General features: G+C 38.7%; 1 protein-coding gene across 7 annotated transcripts in view; it reads right to left on the reverse strand.

The window, feature by feature from the left end:
- Positions 1-15,715, reverse strand: part of ptprsa (protein tyrosine phosphatase receptor type Sa) — a 221,115-nt gene that overhangs the window by 97,734 nt on the left and 107,666 nt on the right. For all 7 annotated transcript variants that reach the window (XM_075485598.1, XM_075485596.1, XM_075485599.1 and 4 more), the window contains 2 exons: positions 7,900-8,045; positions 4,997-5,138 (listed from right to left, as the gene is read on the reverse strand). In XM_075485598.1, coding sequence (XP_075341713.1) covers positions 4,997-5,138; positions 7,900-8,045 — 288 coding nt within the window. The remainder of the gene's footprint in view (positions 1-4,996; positions 5,139-7,899; positions 8,046-15,715) is intronic.

Raw genomic sequence — 15,715 nt, forward strand, 5'->3', positions numbered from 1 at the left:
TGCAGTTTGTGCTGACCTAAATCCATCCACAACCGTTTCTGCTATGAGGGGTTAGAGGTGAAACTAAGAGAAAAACAAACTTATGAATTAAATAAGTCTAATGAGTCTAAACGAGTCTGTGGATGAAGTTTGTCTGAGTTTTTTGGATAAGATAAGAAAATTATGAGACAGAAAGGGATAAGTCTGACTGCTTCCACCTGGCTGGGAGTGGCCAAAGAAAATAAGGAGGATGTGAACATAACCTCGTGTGTGTGCGTGTGTGTGTGTGTGTGTGTGTGTGTGTGTCTGAGTGTGTATATTCACAGTTTCTGGGGCACTCTGGTTCAAGCACGACAGAGCAGAGAATTCAGTGGCTTCAACACTAAGGCTTAACTTAACAAACTTGATCATTTGTGCCTCAGGAGCTGCTCCATCTGACTGTAATCTATGTAAGGCTACTGTGAACACAAATAGAGCATCTTTTAAACTTTCTCAACATTAAGAAATAGAATTGAACCTGAGACCAAATCTAATCACTCCTTGAAATTCCTCAGGCAGAGTCCATGCAACTGTAATCATTGGGGAAAATACTGCAGCAGGCTAAAGGACAAGCACTCAAAGGAGGATAACCCTTGAGCTGACAGCATCCCAATTGCAACATTGCCTTCCATGTGATACAGTAAAAAGAAAAAGAAAACATCCAAAAACCAGAAAGTAATGTTACTGTGACAAAGAAAAAACGAAAAACAAAACAAGCTTCAAGTTGTGTCACATCTCAGGAGTGTGCTTCGTGTGCTCGTCGGTCCCCCTTCAAGGACTCCCAGAGGACTGTGTGAAAGTCTTAGTGAAGCCAGATGGCCCCAGTCTTATGTATTCAGCTGTAGTAGTGAAGTAACAGCCAAGGAGGTGTCACAGTCAGTGTTTAATGCACCCTGCCATTGCCATCAACGCACCCAAACAGTAGAAACAACAGATGAGAAAGTGAGGATTCGCAATTGTTACAGTACAGTTTGGGACAGAAATCCCTCCCCGGTATATCGTTTAAAGTTATAATGTGTCCTTTTTGCATAAATAAATGTTTTTGCAAATTTTGGATGTTCTAACATGTGCACATTTTTCATATATGTAAGTTTGGTGTGGTTATGTGCGAGTACATAGCTGTAAGGTGTATGTGTATCATTTCGATGTGTGTTTGTGTGTGTGGTGAGCAGTGTGCTGTTATTGATTTAATTTCAAACTGCAAACAGATCTCACATGCTGTGATGGTAGATGAATTCTCTCTATGATGGAAAAAGATATACCGAACTGGTATGTGTGTGCATGCACTGACCTGTGACTATGCATATTGTCCATACTGAAAGGCACGCACCTTTCGATGAAGACTACACGCATAAACACTGATATATACGGTTATTCTTAGTAAATGTATGTGGTTGTGCCCTTCCAGTTTAAAACACTTTTGAATAAGACATTCATGTTTGTTCAAACGAATGTTATAGTGTGCATATGTATGTGCATGTCCATGTGCATGTAGCTGCATTTTCTCACTTGTGTGTCCCATGGCTTTCTGGCCAAGTTGCCCATCATGTCGACCCATTTTCTGCCTCTCTAAATCCCAGTCCACATCCCCTCTGTTTACTGGAAATGTGTCCCTTGTGCCTTGTCCCATATCCCATAATCCTTTGTCATGTTCCAAGAGCCCATGTTCAGCTATTGTCCTCCTCACCTGTTCTACATTGCCAATCAACTTCATCACCTCCCGTTGTCTCTGTTTATCCTCTGCCAACATTTTTCACTTTTTCTAGGTTGTTCCTCTGGTTTGCTACACATCCATCTCTGCTGCATTCTCCCTTTATTCTCCCATTCATCTCCCTTTATTCATCCACACGTTTCTTTGTTTTCTTGACTGACACTACATATTTTGCCACTCATAGTTTATCTTTTCCCGTCTCTTTCCTAATATCGATAGGTTAATTGTACAAGGAAAACCGAGAACATTCTGCTCTCCTCCTCAGATGCTTATATTTTGAATTCACCACTATCATCACTTTCCAATCCCTCCTTCAGTACTGGATCTTGCCTGGACACGAGAGTAGCTTTTCTCCTCTGGGGGTGATTCCAATAGCTTTTCATTTATTTTTTGCAGATGTAGACTGCTCTGAATTTGTTCAATGCCCTTTCTGAAACAAGTGTCATGCACATGCCTGAGCTTGTACTTTACAATGTTGTGTGATTGTTCCCTGTTGTTCAGTTAATGTGCTGGTCGACTCTTTCTTTGAGAATGACTTTCCAGACGAGATTTTTTCACTGCACTCTATTAATTAATTGGACTCTACTATGAGCATACTAACCAGACCATATTTGAGCACTTAAAACGCGTTTTGCTATTCAAGCTTCATGCTTCAGCACATTCAATTTGACAAATGTATGTTAATTTTCACTTTGACATTGTGATCAGACCAGGAAGCATGAGAGCTCCCTGGAAAGCTTAAATAAACAGGCCAACCCAGGTTTTAGCAAACCATCTACTGTATCTCTGGTAGATTTCTGCTCTTGTCACACCTCATTATTTTATGGAACAAGACCATGGCTCACAGAAATTTTTTTTTCTTTAAATGGTATATGTCCTTTCTTTTGTTTCAAATTGAAAGTGCAAAAGTAAATAGTCCTAAAGAATAATGCAATTATTACATGAAATTAACGATGGAGGCTGCAAGTCTACAAGTTCCTACTGAGTCCCGTAATATAATATAAATAATAACTCCCTCAGTTACAATAGGGTCTTTGCAGTTTCACTACTCGGTCCCTAATAACAATAACAATTTCCTACAAGGTGTTTTGGATTCAAGTAAACTTGCTATTCTGTAAATGGTATAGTCATCAACATGCATAGTTGAGTTAAACTACGATTACAGTTGACTTGGCCATTTAACTGGATCATAGTCCTCGTCTCAGTATACATACAGGGGAGCAGAATTGAGTTATTAACCAAAGTTTGTCTGACAGCGTAACATTGTGGACTGAAAAAAAAAACATTCATGACATTCCACGGCTTCTTACTCTGTGGGAGATCATTGTTTATGCACATAAGTGTAGCCAAATTCACTGTTAACTGCATGGTGATTTTGTCAGAGACTGCTGCAGTTGTAAATTCAGGATGTTTTTTGAACAACAATTGGCCAATGTTTTACACAACAGTGAGTTGAGTTGTCTCAGTGGGCTGATTTGCAATCACAGTTTCTGATGCATTCAGCCATCTGACAAAAGAAAGCTTCATTGCGAATTTTACGGTAACAATATATACTTAGGCTGAACCATTTTCACAAAACAATGCCAAAAGATGCAACTTCGGAGCGTGCATGGAGCACCAAAGGTTATTTAAGTCTAGGAGACGGTGAACATATGATTTGAATCACAACTGAATAATTTGGGTGAGTTGATCTGGTTTTGTGAAGTTCAGTTCAATCCGATTTCAGGCGAACTAAAATGTTATGCAAACATATCAAAAGTCGAGTTTTGGTCAGACAAACACAATAATCTTTTTTTTTTTTTTTTCTAATGTTATGGTTTAATGCTATTGTCAACATATTGACCAAAGTCATTCAGACTAGTCAGTTTAGAAGAGCACTTAAGTTTTACTGCAATTCATAATTACTTTCATTATCAATTAATTAATATTTGAAACTCCCCCACAAACTATATCATGAGAAAATGTGAGAAAACCCAACTTTGAACGTCTATTTTCAGATGAGAAATGACCTCAACTCTAACAGTTCAACCAATAGTTTCCATTTAACTTTCAGCCATTTGATTGAGTGATCAATAGAATATTTACAGCAGCTCCACACCTGAGGCACTCACACCCCAGTCAAAGAACTCTGGGATGTTTTTTACAATAACTAAGCCAGGATGTTGGGCCAGGATTCCACTCTCTGGTCCAATGCTCCCACCAAACAAATACTGCTTGTGGATCTGACCGCCAGGAAGGCCTAGCTTGTGCGCTGCCAGCCAGCTTCATCTAGCCCTGGGAACATGGCAGATGGCAGTAGGAGAGAACAGAATGGAAGAGAAACGACACAGTGGTTGTGCTTTTGTATGCAAGGCAGAAAAAAGGTAGAATGAGGGAACAGAAAGTGTGAGCGTGTGACAGCATGTCTGTTTGTCCATGATACCGTCCTCGGTGACCTGAGCTTTAGCAAACCAAATCGTGTGGTATGAACAGCACTCTTATAAACTACTGATCTACTACTCATCTGAAAACTGTTTTGTTACTTGACACTTCTTGTCTGTGTGTGTATGTTTGTGTGAACATCCCCAGGCACATCTGTCAGCTGCTGTGTCCTGACTGTCTTTGGATGGCCAATCAATTTATTTAATTCAGGGACACTATGGTTTGTCAACGAGTGGTTCAGCCATTACATGAATGACAGTTGATTAGTGCCATCAGTGTGATGTATAATTAACAGCCTTCACACTGTCTTTCTGCAAACACGTCTGGGATAGGCTGCGATAAGCACCTTGACAAACAATATTCTACATTTTCACAAGTATGAATATCAAAATGGCTTCTCTGGATGATTAATTTGAACATTTGATTTAGCTTCTTAAGTCCTCTGGACGTGAAAGCTTTTCAGATGATAGGTAGGCCTTTTCAATATATTTCTAAATGTGTCTAGCATGAATAAATCAGACAAATGATGTTTGTCATGAATCAAAACTTGGATGAATTGTTGCAGTTTGATGTAGAAGCAAAACTTTATAATTAATCGTCATTGTGGAAGTATAAATTACCTTCAAGAAAAGGGAAGAGCATTACGTACAGAAACTCTAAGCAAAAGGGCCTCACTCACTGGCAATTACAGAAGAAAAAGCTCTTGGATGTTCGTTTTGTCCCGTCTTATGACTCACTTTTCATTTATTCCTCAGCTACAAATGTCAGAATATTATTCAGATACTTCTCTTAACCCATTTATTAACTATTCATAAAGTACATAAGTGAGTATTATGTAAGATTCACCTCGGATGATGGACAGCTTCGCGGTGACAGTAATATCGGCCTCGCTGTTCTCAGCTACACATTCGTAGATGTTCTCGTCACGTGGGGCTCGGAGAGGCTGGATTCTTAGTACAGCACCGGCACCCTCATCAAATTCAATGGTCTGTGAAGGGAAAACAGAGGGAGGTTAGACACATTTAGGTTTTCAATCAAAATACCTAAGATTTCTTTACGTAAAAGCCAAGTGTAAATAAAGAGTGGAGCATCAAAGTCAACTATGTTTTCTGAGAGATGTGAATGACCTTGGAAATGTTTGTACTCCCTTTTTCAAGTAGTTCACAAACATTTTCAGTTCCAACAAGATATCAGTGGCTGGACTGGTATGCCACATTTCTCTTATTTCTAACCTGAGATAAAGAAATTTAAAAAAAGAAAGAAAAGAAGACAGTAATGTGGAAACACACTCTTGGTACAATGCGTTACATGGTTTTATCTCCTTTTTATCTGTAATCATGCCCTTTACACTTCATGAAGCCTCTTGTTTTGAGCCTTGTTGATAAAGCCACTTTGAAATAAAAGTAGAGGACACACACTCATTGAGAATACTGACTTAGGCTATGGGATAGAATGAAAGGCTATCTCAAAGCAGCTGTATACAATAACACTCTTTATGTTTAAATCAATAATACTGTATCATTTGTTTGAGTGAGTGACAGTTTTGACATCATACTCACAGAAACTGGCAACTGGCCCGCATTTGCCCGTCCTTGGTTGATCTCTCTGAACACCAATAAATCAACAGCTATTTATCCTCCAGCAGTATGCTAACTATGGCTAAAACACAAGAACTTAAACCATTGACATTTCTGAACGAACTGCCCATTGTTTTTTCCATACAGAAAGTATTTTCCCAAGCCTATTTCTTTGCTCTAATTTTGGATGAATGGGTAAACAAAGATGGTCAGACCGTCAGTCTCACCGTAAGTGAGTATCTGTTCTTCCCTGGGGAAGCTTACACCATCTCAATGAAGCACTTGCTGCTGCGATCTTTGAGCAAAGCATGACTTTGAGACACAAGTACAAGTCTTCAACAGCCCTGCTGTTCCACTGCTGCATATCTCAGGGCTGAGCTGCTAATTAGGCTAAAAACACTGCAGAGCATGGCATCATGATCAATATCAAAGCAGCTGTCTAGAGGGTAGAACACATAAAAAAAGAAAAAAAAAAAAAGAAGTAGCACTTCAAAACCCCTTTTAATTTTTTTCTTTATTTCATGCTAAACGGGAGAAGAGAAGTGTCCGATCTAGTGGGCTCTTTCACGCCCTTGGCTTTGTTTTCCCCACTTAGCATGCAGAAGAGGAGAATGCACAAATAGAACAAATAGAACTTTTTTCCTCGTTGGGGATGCTGAGCTCCCCCTATTGATGTTGTTGTCATTATTTTTTGCTTTTCAGTGCCCTCCCCCATCGTTGTCTTCGCGCTGCAGAGTGTACAAGTGTATGTGTGTATCTCCACCGTCATTGCCGTCACTGTTAACGAAAGCAACTTTTAATTAAGAGACACTGAGCATCAATCAAGACTTTTAGAGATGCCATCTGGGATGCCTGCCGAGAAGTGAACAACATCATGAATAACGAACAGACACAATCACATAGACATGGCTGGATGAAGGGTAAAAAAAAACAGCGCTGGAAAAAATGTGACAACAGCAGAGTCACTCAAGTGCAAAAAGGACAGAGGAATAGGAAGGTTCTGCATTTCATTAGTGGGCAGCTGTAGCAAACGGTGGAATTGTAAATTGTTTTAAAGTCAGATAAGTCAGTTGGTGAAAAGTTTGGTGGCTGTTATCCACATCAATTTGTGGAAAATGTGATGGGAGAGCTAATGAATGGGTTGTGAAGGGTTTTGGAGGCAGTTAAAAAAAAAGTTGAAAGGTTTGTAATTTGAGACTTATCCTTTCGCTAGCTTCCTTTATTAAACTACACGATACATCTTAATAGCAGCTTAAGGCGAGACATGGCAGGCAAAAACATAGATTTTTCATGGTCAATTTTTAGATTTTGGGCCAGTCTACTTCTTCAATAAGTGTTCTTTCAACCTGCTATAAAGAAAATGTTGAAAACATAAATTAAAATGTTTATTTCATCACATTTTGTTTACTAGCGCCAGAACGTTTCGCACAAATTTACCAAAATGAATTCCCCTATTTAAATCTTTAAATGCCGTTTTCTCAAAATCATTTTTTTTGTATTTTTCCAGTATCAATATCTCAGACTATGGAGCACCTACTAACACCAAACTTTCCAGTTACACACTTAACAGTATTCTGAAGATATTTACAGAAGGATTTGTTGATAAATCATTCCTGGTCTGATTTATGTGACATTATAATAAAAAGATATGGCGAAAATTGATGTTTTTTAGGCTATGGGCAGTACATTTTGATTTCCAAGGAAATGAAAGCAGATATCCTGAAATCCCTCTGTAATTTTCTTTTCATTTTGTGTGTAAACAAAATGAAAAAAAAGAATTTTGCACCTGGCTTTATCATATGTTCAGATCTATCTTTCGGAAATATTTCATACTTGTATAAGTAATCAACTGAGGAAGTTTCATGGTGATATCTATAAATTTTAAAATATTACCCTATTCACCTGTAGTGTCTCGCCTTAAGATCATGAAATGATCAGTAGAATTGATTTTTTTAGTTGACTTTTACAAACCATTTGAATCTTCAAACATGAGTAGATTTAATGCATTTGGAGCCACCATTAAATTTTTTTTGCATTTTCAAGACCTTTCAAGAAAAAAATTGACATTTGTGATTTTAAAATCTAGTGTTGTATGAGATGACAATAACATGAATTTAACTTTTAGGTCACCACACCTGTTAACAGCAGCAAAGAGTGGCAGGCTTTACTCACCTCTATACGCTGTGAGTTAACTTTCTTCCCCTTCTTGTTCCAACTAACCCTTGGCTTGGGGTCGCCAGTTGCCTGGCAGACAAAGGAGACCACTCCTCCTGACACACCAATCTGGTCGACGGGAACTTTAGTGAACCTTGGCGGTGCTGAGGAGCAAGAAAATCGAGAGTGGGAGAAAAACAGACACATTAGTCCAGGCCATGAGACAAACGTTGCACCAGTGGTGCTAACTCAGTTCCTTTAATTACATTTTTGAAAGGACACACTTCCAAATGCCAACTGAGTGCGCGTGCATGCATCCACACAGACACACAGTTCTTATCTCAGTCTGTATCATTCTCACTTTGCACCTAACAGTTGTAGCAATGCTTTATAAGTGCTCTGCAATGTTGTAAATTTTTATGCTAATGCTTTGCCAAGATGCTGATGATAACAAGCTTAAAGACATCACTCCATAGGGATCCAAGTATACTATCAGTACAGAGGAAAACACTTCACAAAAGGTCTTTAAGAAGATGAGCCAGTAAAAGTGAGTTTTCATTTTAAGTTAACAGTCACTAAAAAATCCACACATACTAAAAATACATAAACTGAACAGGTTTCTACAACTAAAACCCTTTAGTTAAACAGTCCATCTAAAGTTTCACTCATGCCTGGGCTGCAGTAGGTCTATGAAAAACAAACGAAGAGAGAGAAAAAGAGAAAAAACAGAGTCTCCTGGGGAACTCGTTAAATCTGAATCATACAGATATATGGGGATGATCAAACGGCCAGTGCATAACATCAAATTAATAATTAAGGGACCATGGCCCGACCCAAGTCTCCAGGCACTGCTGAACACATATGAAGGAGAGTTCCAGCATTAATTATCGGGTGAAGGGAGACGTGGAATGAGAGAATGAGGCAAAGAGAAATGGTGTGAGACAAAGCAAAGGGAAGCAGAAGTGTGAGTGTACTGCCACACGAAAGAAGAACCACTACACGGAAAGTTCAACTCACTGCCCCGAAATGTGAACCTAAATGTTTCTGATGCAAATTACAATTACAATGTGATACTCAAGCTAACTAACTGATGGATGATTAATCCTAAGAAACTGATTTCACAACTTCTCAAGCCAACTGAATTATTAGTTCTAAAGCAGAATATGGGCTCTCCAGAAAATTAACAAAAACAAAAATGTGCCTTATCAATTCTCTACCTTTATTCTACCAGCTTAGATGCAAGAAAATGCAAGATTGTTGAAGTAAACAAGCGTACGAGCTGGTTATGTTACCCACAGTACATTAATTTTCTTAAGACAAGCATTCAGCTCACCTGTTCGTTCAATTAATTGTATCAAACAATGATTTTCGTCAGCTCTGCCATATTATTCACAACAAGAGCAGTGACAGCCATGTTTCTCCAATTACGAACACCCACTCATGCTAAAATTTGTAATTGCTTTATAAGACTTTAATACTAACTGAGAAAACTTCATGGTGTTTTAAAAAAAAAATAAAATAGGCTAATGAAAGACCAAATCTGCACATCTGCACTTCAAGAAGCCGTGTCGCTGCTGTGGAATGACATTTTTTAATTTCCTGTGGACTTCTATTCATTGATGCATTTCATATAAAAAATAAATAAATGATGCACTGCAAACTGAAGGAAGTTTTCAGTTTTCTGTATTTTTTGTCTCATTTATTAATATCAGATTGTTGTACACTATCAAATGGAGAAAAAAATAAATATAAACACAAAAATAACAACATGATATCGGCATTATGCTTCAGTCATCGGCTGCCCCGCTGTCTAGATCTATAACGGCATTGCATATTGAAAAATCCATGAGGTTAGACCACTTGAATTGTTATTTGATAGCACAACATCCTGTAAGGCTGTGAGGGCTGGACACTGACACACCACACTAAGCTTTATAAATCAGCCAAAGAGCAGATATTAAACTTTCATTTCTAGAAGAACTATTTAAGACCCATATATATGCCTAACAATCGCTTTGATGTAGGAACTATTGATCCCTTGACTTCTGATGGATGGAATTGATTATGGCATTCGTTGAAATATCATTCAACCCTAAAAAAATCTACATTAAAATAATGCAATGAGACTAAGCTGTTATAGTATCCGTGTCAGTTGACAAACTTATTGTAGTTTTGTGTGTCTGGCACTCAGCTCAGATATTCAAATGTTTGACTTTTTCAATCTATTTCTGAAACGTAGCTTTTCACATGATCCATCCCTCTATCACACTATCAGCAACAGTGTTAATCAAAATGTAATCTATATCCTTCCATCTACAAAAGATATAATAAAAAAATGCATGAAATAAAAGTTTAAATTACTTTTTGCTGTATCTTTCACAAAGGTATATATCCAGAATACTGCAAAGGTTGGGGTATGATAGGAGCACCTCAGCCATTTTCTGTTCTGAAGAAGGGGGCCAACTTCATTTGTCTGGTGCATACAATGATCCCTTCTGGCATTTTACACTTTCAATTTCTATTCTGAAACTACACAGCACAGCTTTACACAACACATCTCCTCTGCATTTGACCTCCCTTTACAATGTGCCCTCTGTTGAGACAGAGGAGCTTTTTACACAGAGCAGGCCCATGGCAGTAGTTCGACTGAAGGCCAGCATTCTTTGATTAGTTTTCCCGTGGACCATTTGACATTTCCACCCAGTCGCATTTGCCTCCTCTTTCTTGTCTCATAGAATGAGTAAGACGTACAATAAATATGAATGCCTGCCTGTCTGTCTGAATTTAAATCGTGACAGACTCCAGATTTTCACGTAATGCACTGTACATAGTTTTTTTTTTTTGTACATTACCTGAAGTAAGTTTCTATGAAACAAAATAAGGCAGCTGGGAGGAAAATGGAAATGAAAGAAAATGACAAGAAATTGACATAGTCGGGAATGACAGAAGGAGACGTATAGAAAGAGAGGGAAAGGTCAGTGGTGAAGTGAATGCTGGAATAGGAGAGTGGAAAAGGTGACAGGATGTCCAGAAAATACGCAATTGATGTGAAGAAAGAGTGAGGGACAGAAAGTGCTCAGCATTTCACCGAAACAGAAAGTTTTTATTACTTTTACTTTTTGCGGTTGCTTCCCAAAATGATTTAGCATTTATGGTGCATCCTGCACTTTCCATTTAAGAATATGCAGTAGACATGACATGCACTCTTAAGATACTATGGTTTAATATAGCATGGTTTTTAAGAGTGAAATTAACCCTACTGCCTAAAGCAACATTCAGTCACCATGAGTTGACTGGTATACAAATCCTCATATATTTTTCTAATATAATTCTGAATTCTTCTAAAAGTAGAGAAGAAATCTCCATGCTTGGAGACAAAATGATGAAGTAAAACACAGCAAAGAATGTGTATCGAGGCTACCAACCTAGTTGTTATGGTACTTAAACAGCTCCGCAGGAGCAGACGTAACTCTAGAAAATAGAAAGCCGTTCTAAAATATGTGCTCGCGTGTATATCCGTCGTTTACAGAAGAAATGCACCCATTGTGGCACCCTGCAAAATGTCCCAATTGACACATTTCGATGCTACTGCTGTCATAGGTTATGCTCTGAGTCCCCGTTAACACAGAGAGGCATCCAAAAGTAAGGTTTCATTGGCATTACTGAAGCACACAATAAAATACTACCGTCTTACATAAGCAATTAAAAAAAAAAAAATCTGTTCAAGCTGTGTTCCATCATTCATACACTTATTCTTTTATGTTAATGTTTTTGTGGACTCTCCAGACATTTGATGTTCTCTGAACGTCATCAGCATTAAAATCCAGTCACTGCTGACCTTTTAGGTGTGCTTAATGCGATAAAGAAAAAAAATATATGACACGTGCCTGTGTGTATATGTGTGAGTGAGTGAATGTTTTGACATTCAAGGACTCCTTCCACTGGCTGTGGGCCTGCAAATGTCTACTTAAGTGTATTTACAACAGAGGTATGTGGTGTGTGATTGCATAAACCCTAATGAGCATAATTAACCCCCCCCTCCCTTTAGCTATGTGCCTCTGGGCTTCTGTTGCCACTTACTGCTGACTTTAAGCTGCTCTTTCTCTCTGAAATTTTTACCTTTCCACGAGACTGCTAATTGTGGGTTAGAAAACGTTGACCAGCGTCTGGTTTTCAAATGTTTATAATATTTTACAGTGATGAGTGATTGCACAGACCAGCCCATAGAATAAAAAGATAGGTTCTCTCTTAATGTTTCCAGCCTTCTTGGTTAGGTTTACATACAGTAAAAAAAACTACTTGATTAGGTTTATGAAAACATTATCGTTCAGATCAACATAAACCCCTTTCTGAGCTTACTTACATGACACCATAGTTGTTTTCACTATGCACTTTCCACCATACAAACTGGTATTCACGTGTGAGAATGTGCGCACCTGACATTTTCTTCAGACCATGCAAACACACATTTTTATGGCAATGTAAACACAATATAAAGTAAACATGGAAAAGACGGCCACACAATTTACCATAAAACAAACAGACAGTTTAATAGAGCTTGCTCAGTATGGTAGTATTCTTGTATTCATTCTGTGTTTTCTTATTATTCACAGTCATTCTGAGTGCTTTAAATAGCTGCAGCTGTGCGTCTATTAATAATGGCAGTGGAAGACCACTCTGAGACTTCTAAAAGAAAACAAATATTTAGAGTGTTCTGATTTTCTGTCACAAAATGATCTCATAGGCATCCAAATGCTGTTGAAGAAAACAGTAAAAATTATGTGAACCACTTGTAGATCTGTGTCTCCTTCGTGATCATCTCCAACCATGACTGTGTACTATGAAGGCTATGCGATCATCCATTACAGATAAAACAGGAGTTATTATTCCTCCACTCTAGCCCTGATGTGATCTGTGAGCTGATGGACAATCTGGCTGCTGGATTATAATCCAACCATTTCTTTTCTCCCTCAGCAGAATGTTTTTTTTCTGAACTTTAAGAGTTACTTACTTCTTATTTTTTCAATTCAGCAATAATTGTTTTGTATGTGATTACAGAACTGAGATCACTGTATAGAACCGATGTCCTTTTGCTCCGCTTCACTGATGAGAGTCTGTTTTATGCTTTAGTGCCTCTTCGCCATCGCTGCTTTCATTAAAATGCTTATTTAGTTGTGGTGAAAATGATTTCTTGGCTACGAATGGGAATAAAAATGATGTTTGAGCACATGTACATTGTTTCGCAATGACAGAAATTTACAAAAGAGAACCAAACGTATGCACAGCTTTATGAATCTGATAAAAATAACATATATGCACACAGTTTTAGTTGTGACTACACACAGTTATATGCGTGTTCTTTTGAACATGTTCATGCATTGCACACTGATATTAATACAGCCAAATTTCCAATGAAGCTGCTTTTTCACAAACTTTTCTGTTTCCTTTGTCAGATGACTAAATGTTTCAGAAATTGTCACAGAAAATCATCCCACGAAGAATATGAGTCAACTCGCTCTCCCTTAAAGCTTTTCCAGACTGTTAATCTTCTCTAATGGAACCCTCATTTTATAACTGCAGCATCATCTAACAAAATCACCATGCAAGTAACTTCAATAAAAAATCCGGGCAGTGAATTCAGTCACACAAACAAATACAATGATCTCTCAAAGAGAAAGCAACAAGCTGCAGAATGACATGAATGTTTTCTCACACAGTTCACAATGTCGAGCCATTGGCCATATCTCTGTCAAAAACTCAATTCCACTCCTGTACACATCTACTGCAAGAAGGACCAGGGTACAATTAAGTGGCCCAGTCAAGTTGGAACCATAGTTGAAGTCAACAGTGCAAGTTACCAAGCTGACTGAATTCTGTTCTGTATGACAACCTTTAGAGTGACATTGAGCTGGAGCATAGGTGTATTATCCAAAACACGAAGTACACTTGGGCTTCTATTCCTACTTGGGTCACCTTTTCTAAAAATGTATAAACTTTTATTTCCTGTCCGGTGTCTTTTGTAAATCTCCAACAAATCGCATGTGTTGTGTTAACAGAGATGACATTGAAAGGACACTCCTCCTTCAGTGGTCATTTGTCCCTTCCTAAGTCCCTCTCTGTTCCCTAAGCTTCTCTCAGACAGGCTGAGGTAAAGCACTGCCCAGATAAGCACACAAGACCAGTCTTTATCTGCCTGGCAGGGGGACAGGGCCTCAGCTAAAATAACCAGCAATGGGGGCCCGTCTATCTTCAGATGGCCCCGGGAATAGAACAGATCAACGCAAACAGGACTGAATAAAAAGCAAAAAAAAAAAAAAAAAAACTCACACTGTGCATACAGACGCTTGTTTAGCTAATACAGAAACCACCTGCTACTGGCTGCTACCTCTGCCGGACCCGATAACACAAAACACACCAGCACAGTGATTATAAATCCGTAGAGTGGGAGGTAGGAATGTGAATATGAGACGGCTCCATTTACAGTACTTTACTGCTGTCGCCTGGTAGGGGGCTGTAAGAGGAGGGAGGGGACTGGCTTCATGACTAATACCATAGTTGATGGAGAAAAGCTTCTCGGGTCATAAATAGGAGCCATCATCCACTGAATTAGCAAAGTGGGAGACAAAATGATGCACAACCATTCAAGTCATTTGCAGAGAAAGAAAGAGAATTGGGAAAGGGCACTTGTTATCCATCATGCAACAAATAGGTATTTCACAGCACCTTTACCAGCAACATCTGAAAAAAACATCTTGTATTATTAGAGGTGTTACAGCCAGAGACCAAATCCAGTTTCAACTAGTGCTCATGTGTTACTCATAGAAAAGGGTATAGGGATTCAGAATTACATAAAAGGTTTTTTGTTTGTTTTTCACTCAAAGAAAAGAGTAAAAAGTGCACAACTTCCTCAGCATATGTTCATCCCACTCACTGACACTTTATCCAAACAAGCACTTCACTGCCTGCATTCACTGATAGGTATAATCTTAACTCTATTTTTATATGTTTATAAAGTGGATGAGCCCAATATGAGCCACGATGTGTTACCAATTTAAACAAGGATTAAACTTAATTTCCATATTACCCAAACAACAGAAGCATGACACACACATGCACTGCCTACACTGCTTGGAAGTAAAACAAAAACCTATGAAAAAAAAGGCAATTATTTAGCTCACGGGGATGAGCAGGCGGCACGTGTACGGAGGCCCTGTGGCCCTTTATTGAATGTCTTCCCCTCACTCTCTCTCTGTACCCCATTTCCCGTCAAGCTACTTTAAAAAAATCCAACGAGAGCCAACAAATTTTTATCTTTTTTTAAAAAAAGATTGGAAGACTTCAGCATTTGCAGTCCAACAGCAATTTAAAAAAAAAGTTTCAGGAGGCCATCAAGCTGCTGGAGCGGTTTGTCTGCCAGAACCTAAGGAAGACCCTAGACTCATCCAGATCATTTTGAACACACACCTATGTAGATTTATATATACGAGCAAACAGGAAAAGGAAGACAAACCAAAAGACAGACTGACTTAGCCAAGCGTGCAATCAAGTGAATGCATGAGTAAATGCCCGCACACATACATGCGCGCGCACACACACACACATACACACACACACACACCGTCTAGGCCTAAACAACCAAACTCCATCAATCAGGACCAATTCTCACAGGCTGTTTGGGCAAGCTCCATCACCGTGGAAACCAAGCCTTTACTTTACCTAAAACCTGCCTTGCTTCATCTCAAGTGGAAGTTTTCACACAAAATCACTTCCAACAAAGACCAGTACACCTGGGCAAAAAGTTGAACCAAGTGAAGAAGAGAGAGAGGAAAAGAAA

The sequence above is a fragment of the Odontesthes bonariensis genome, chromosome 15, assembly GCF_027942865.1.
Source record: "Odontesthes bonariensis isolate fOdoBon6 chromosome 15, fOdoBon6.hap1, whole genome shotgun sequence".
Classification (NCBI taxonomy): Eukaryota; Metazoa; Chordata; class Actinopteri; order Atheriniformes; family Atherinopsidae; genus Odontesthes; species Odontesthes bonariensis.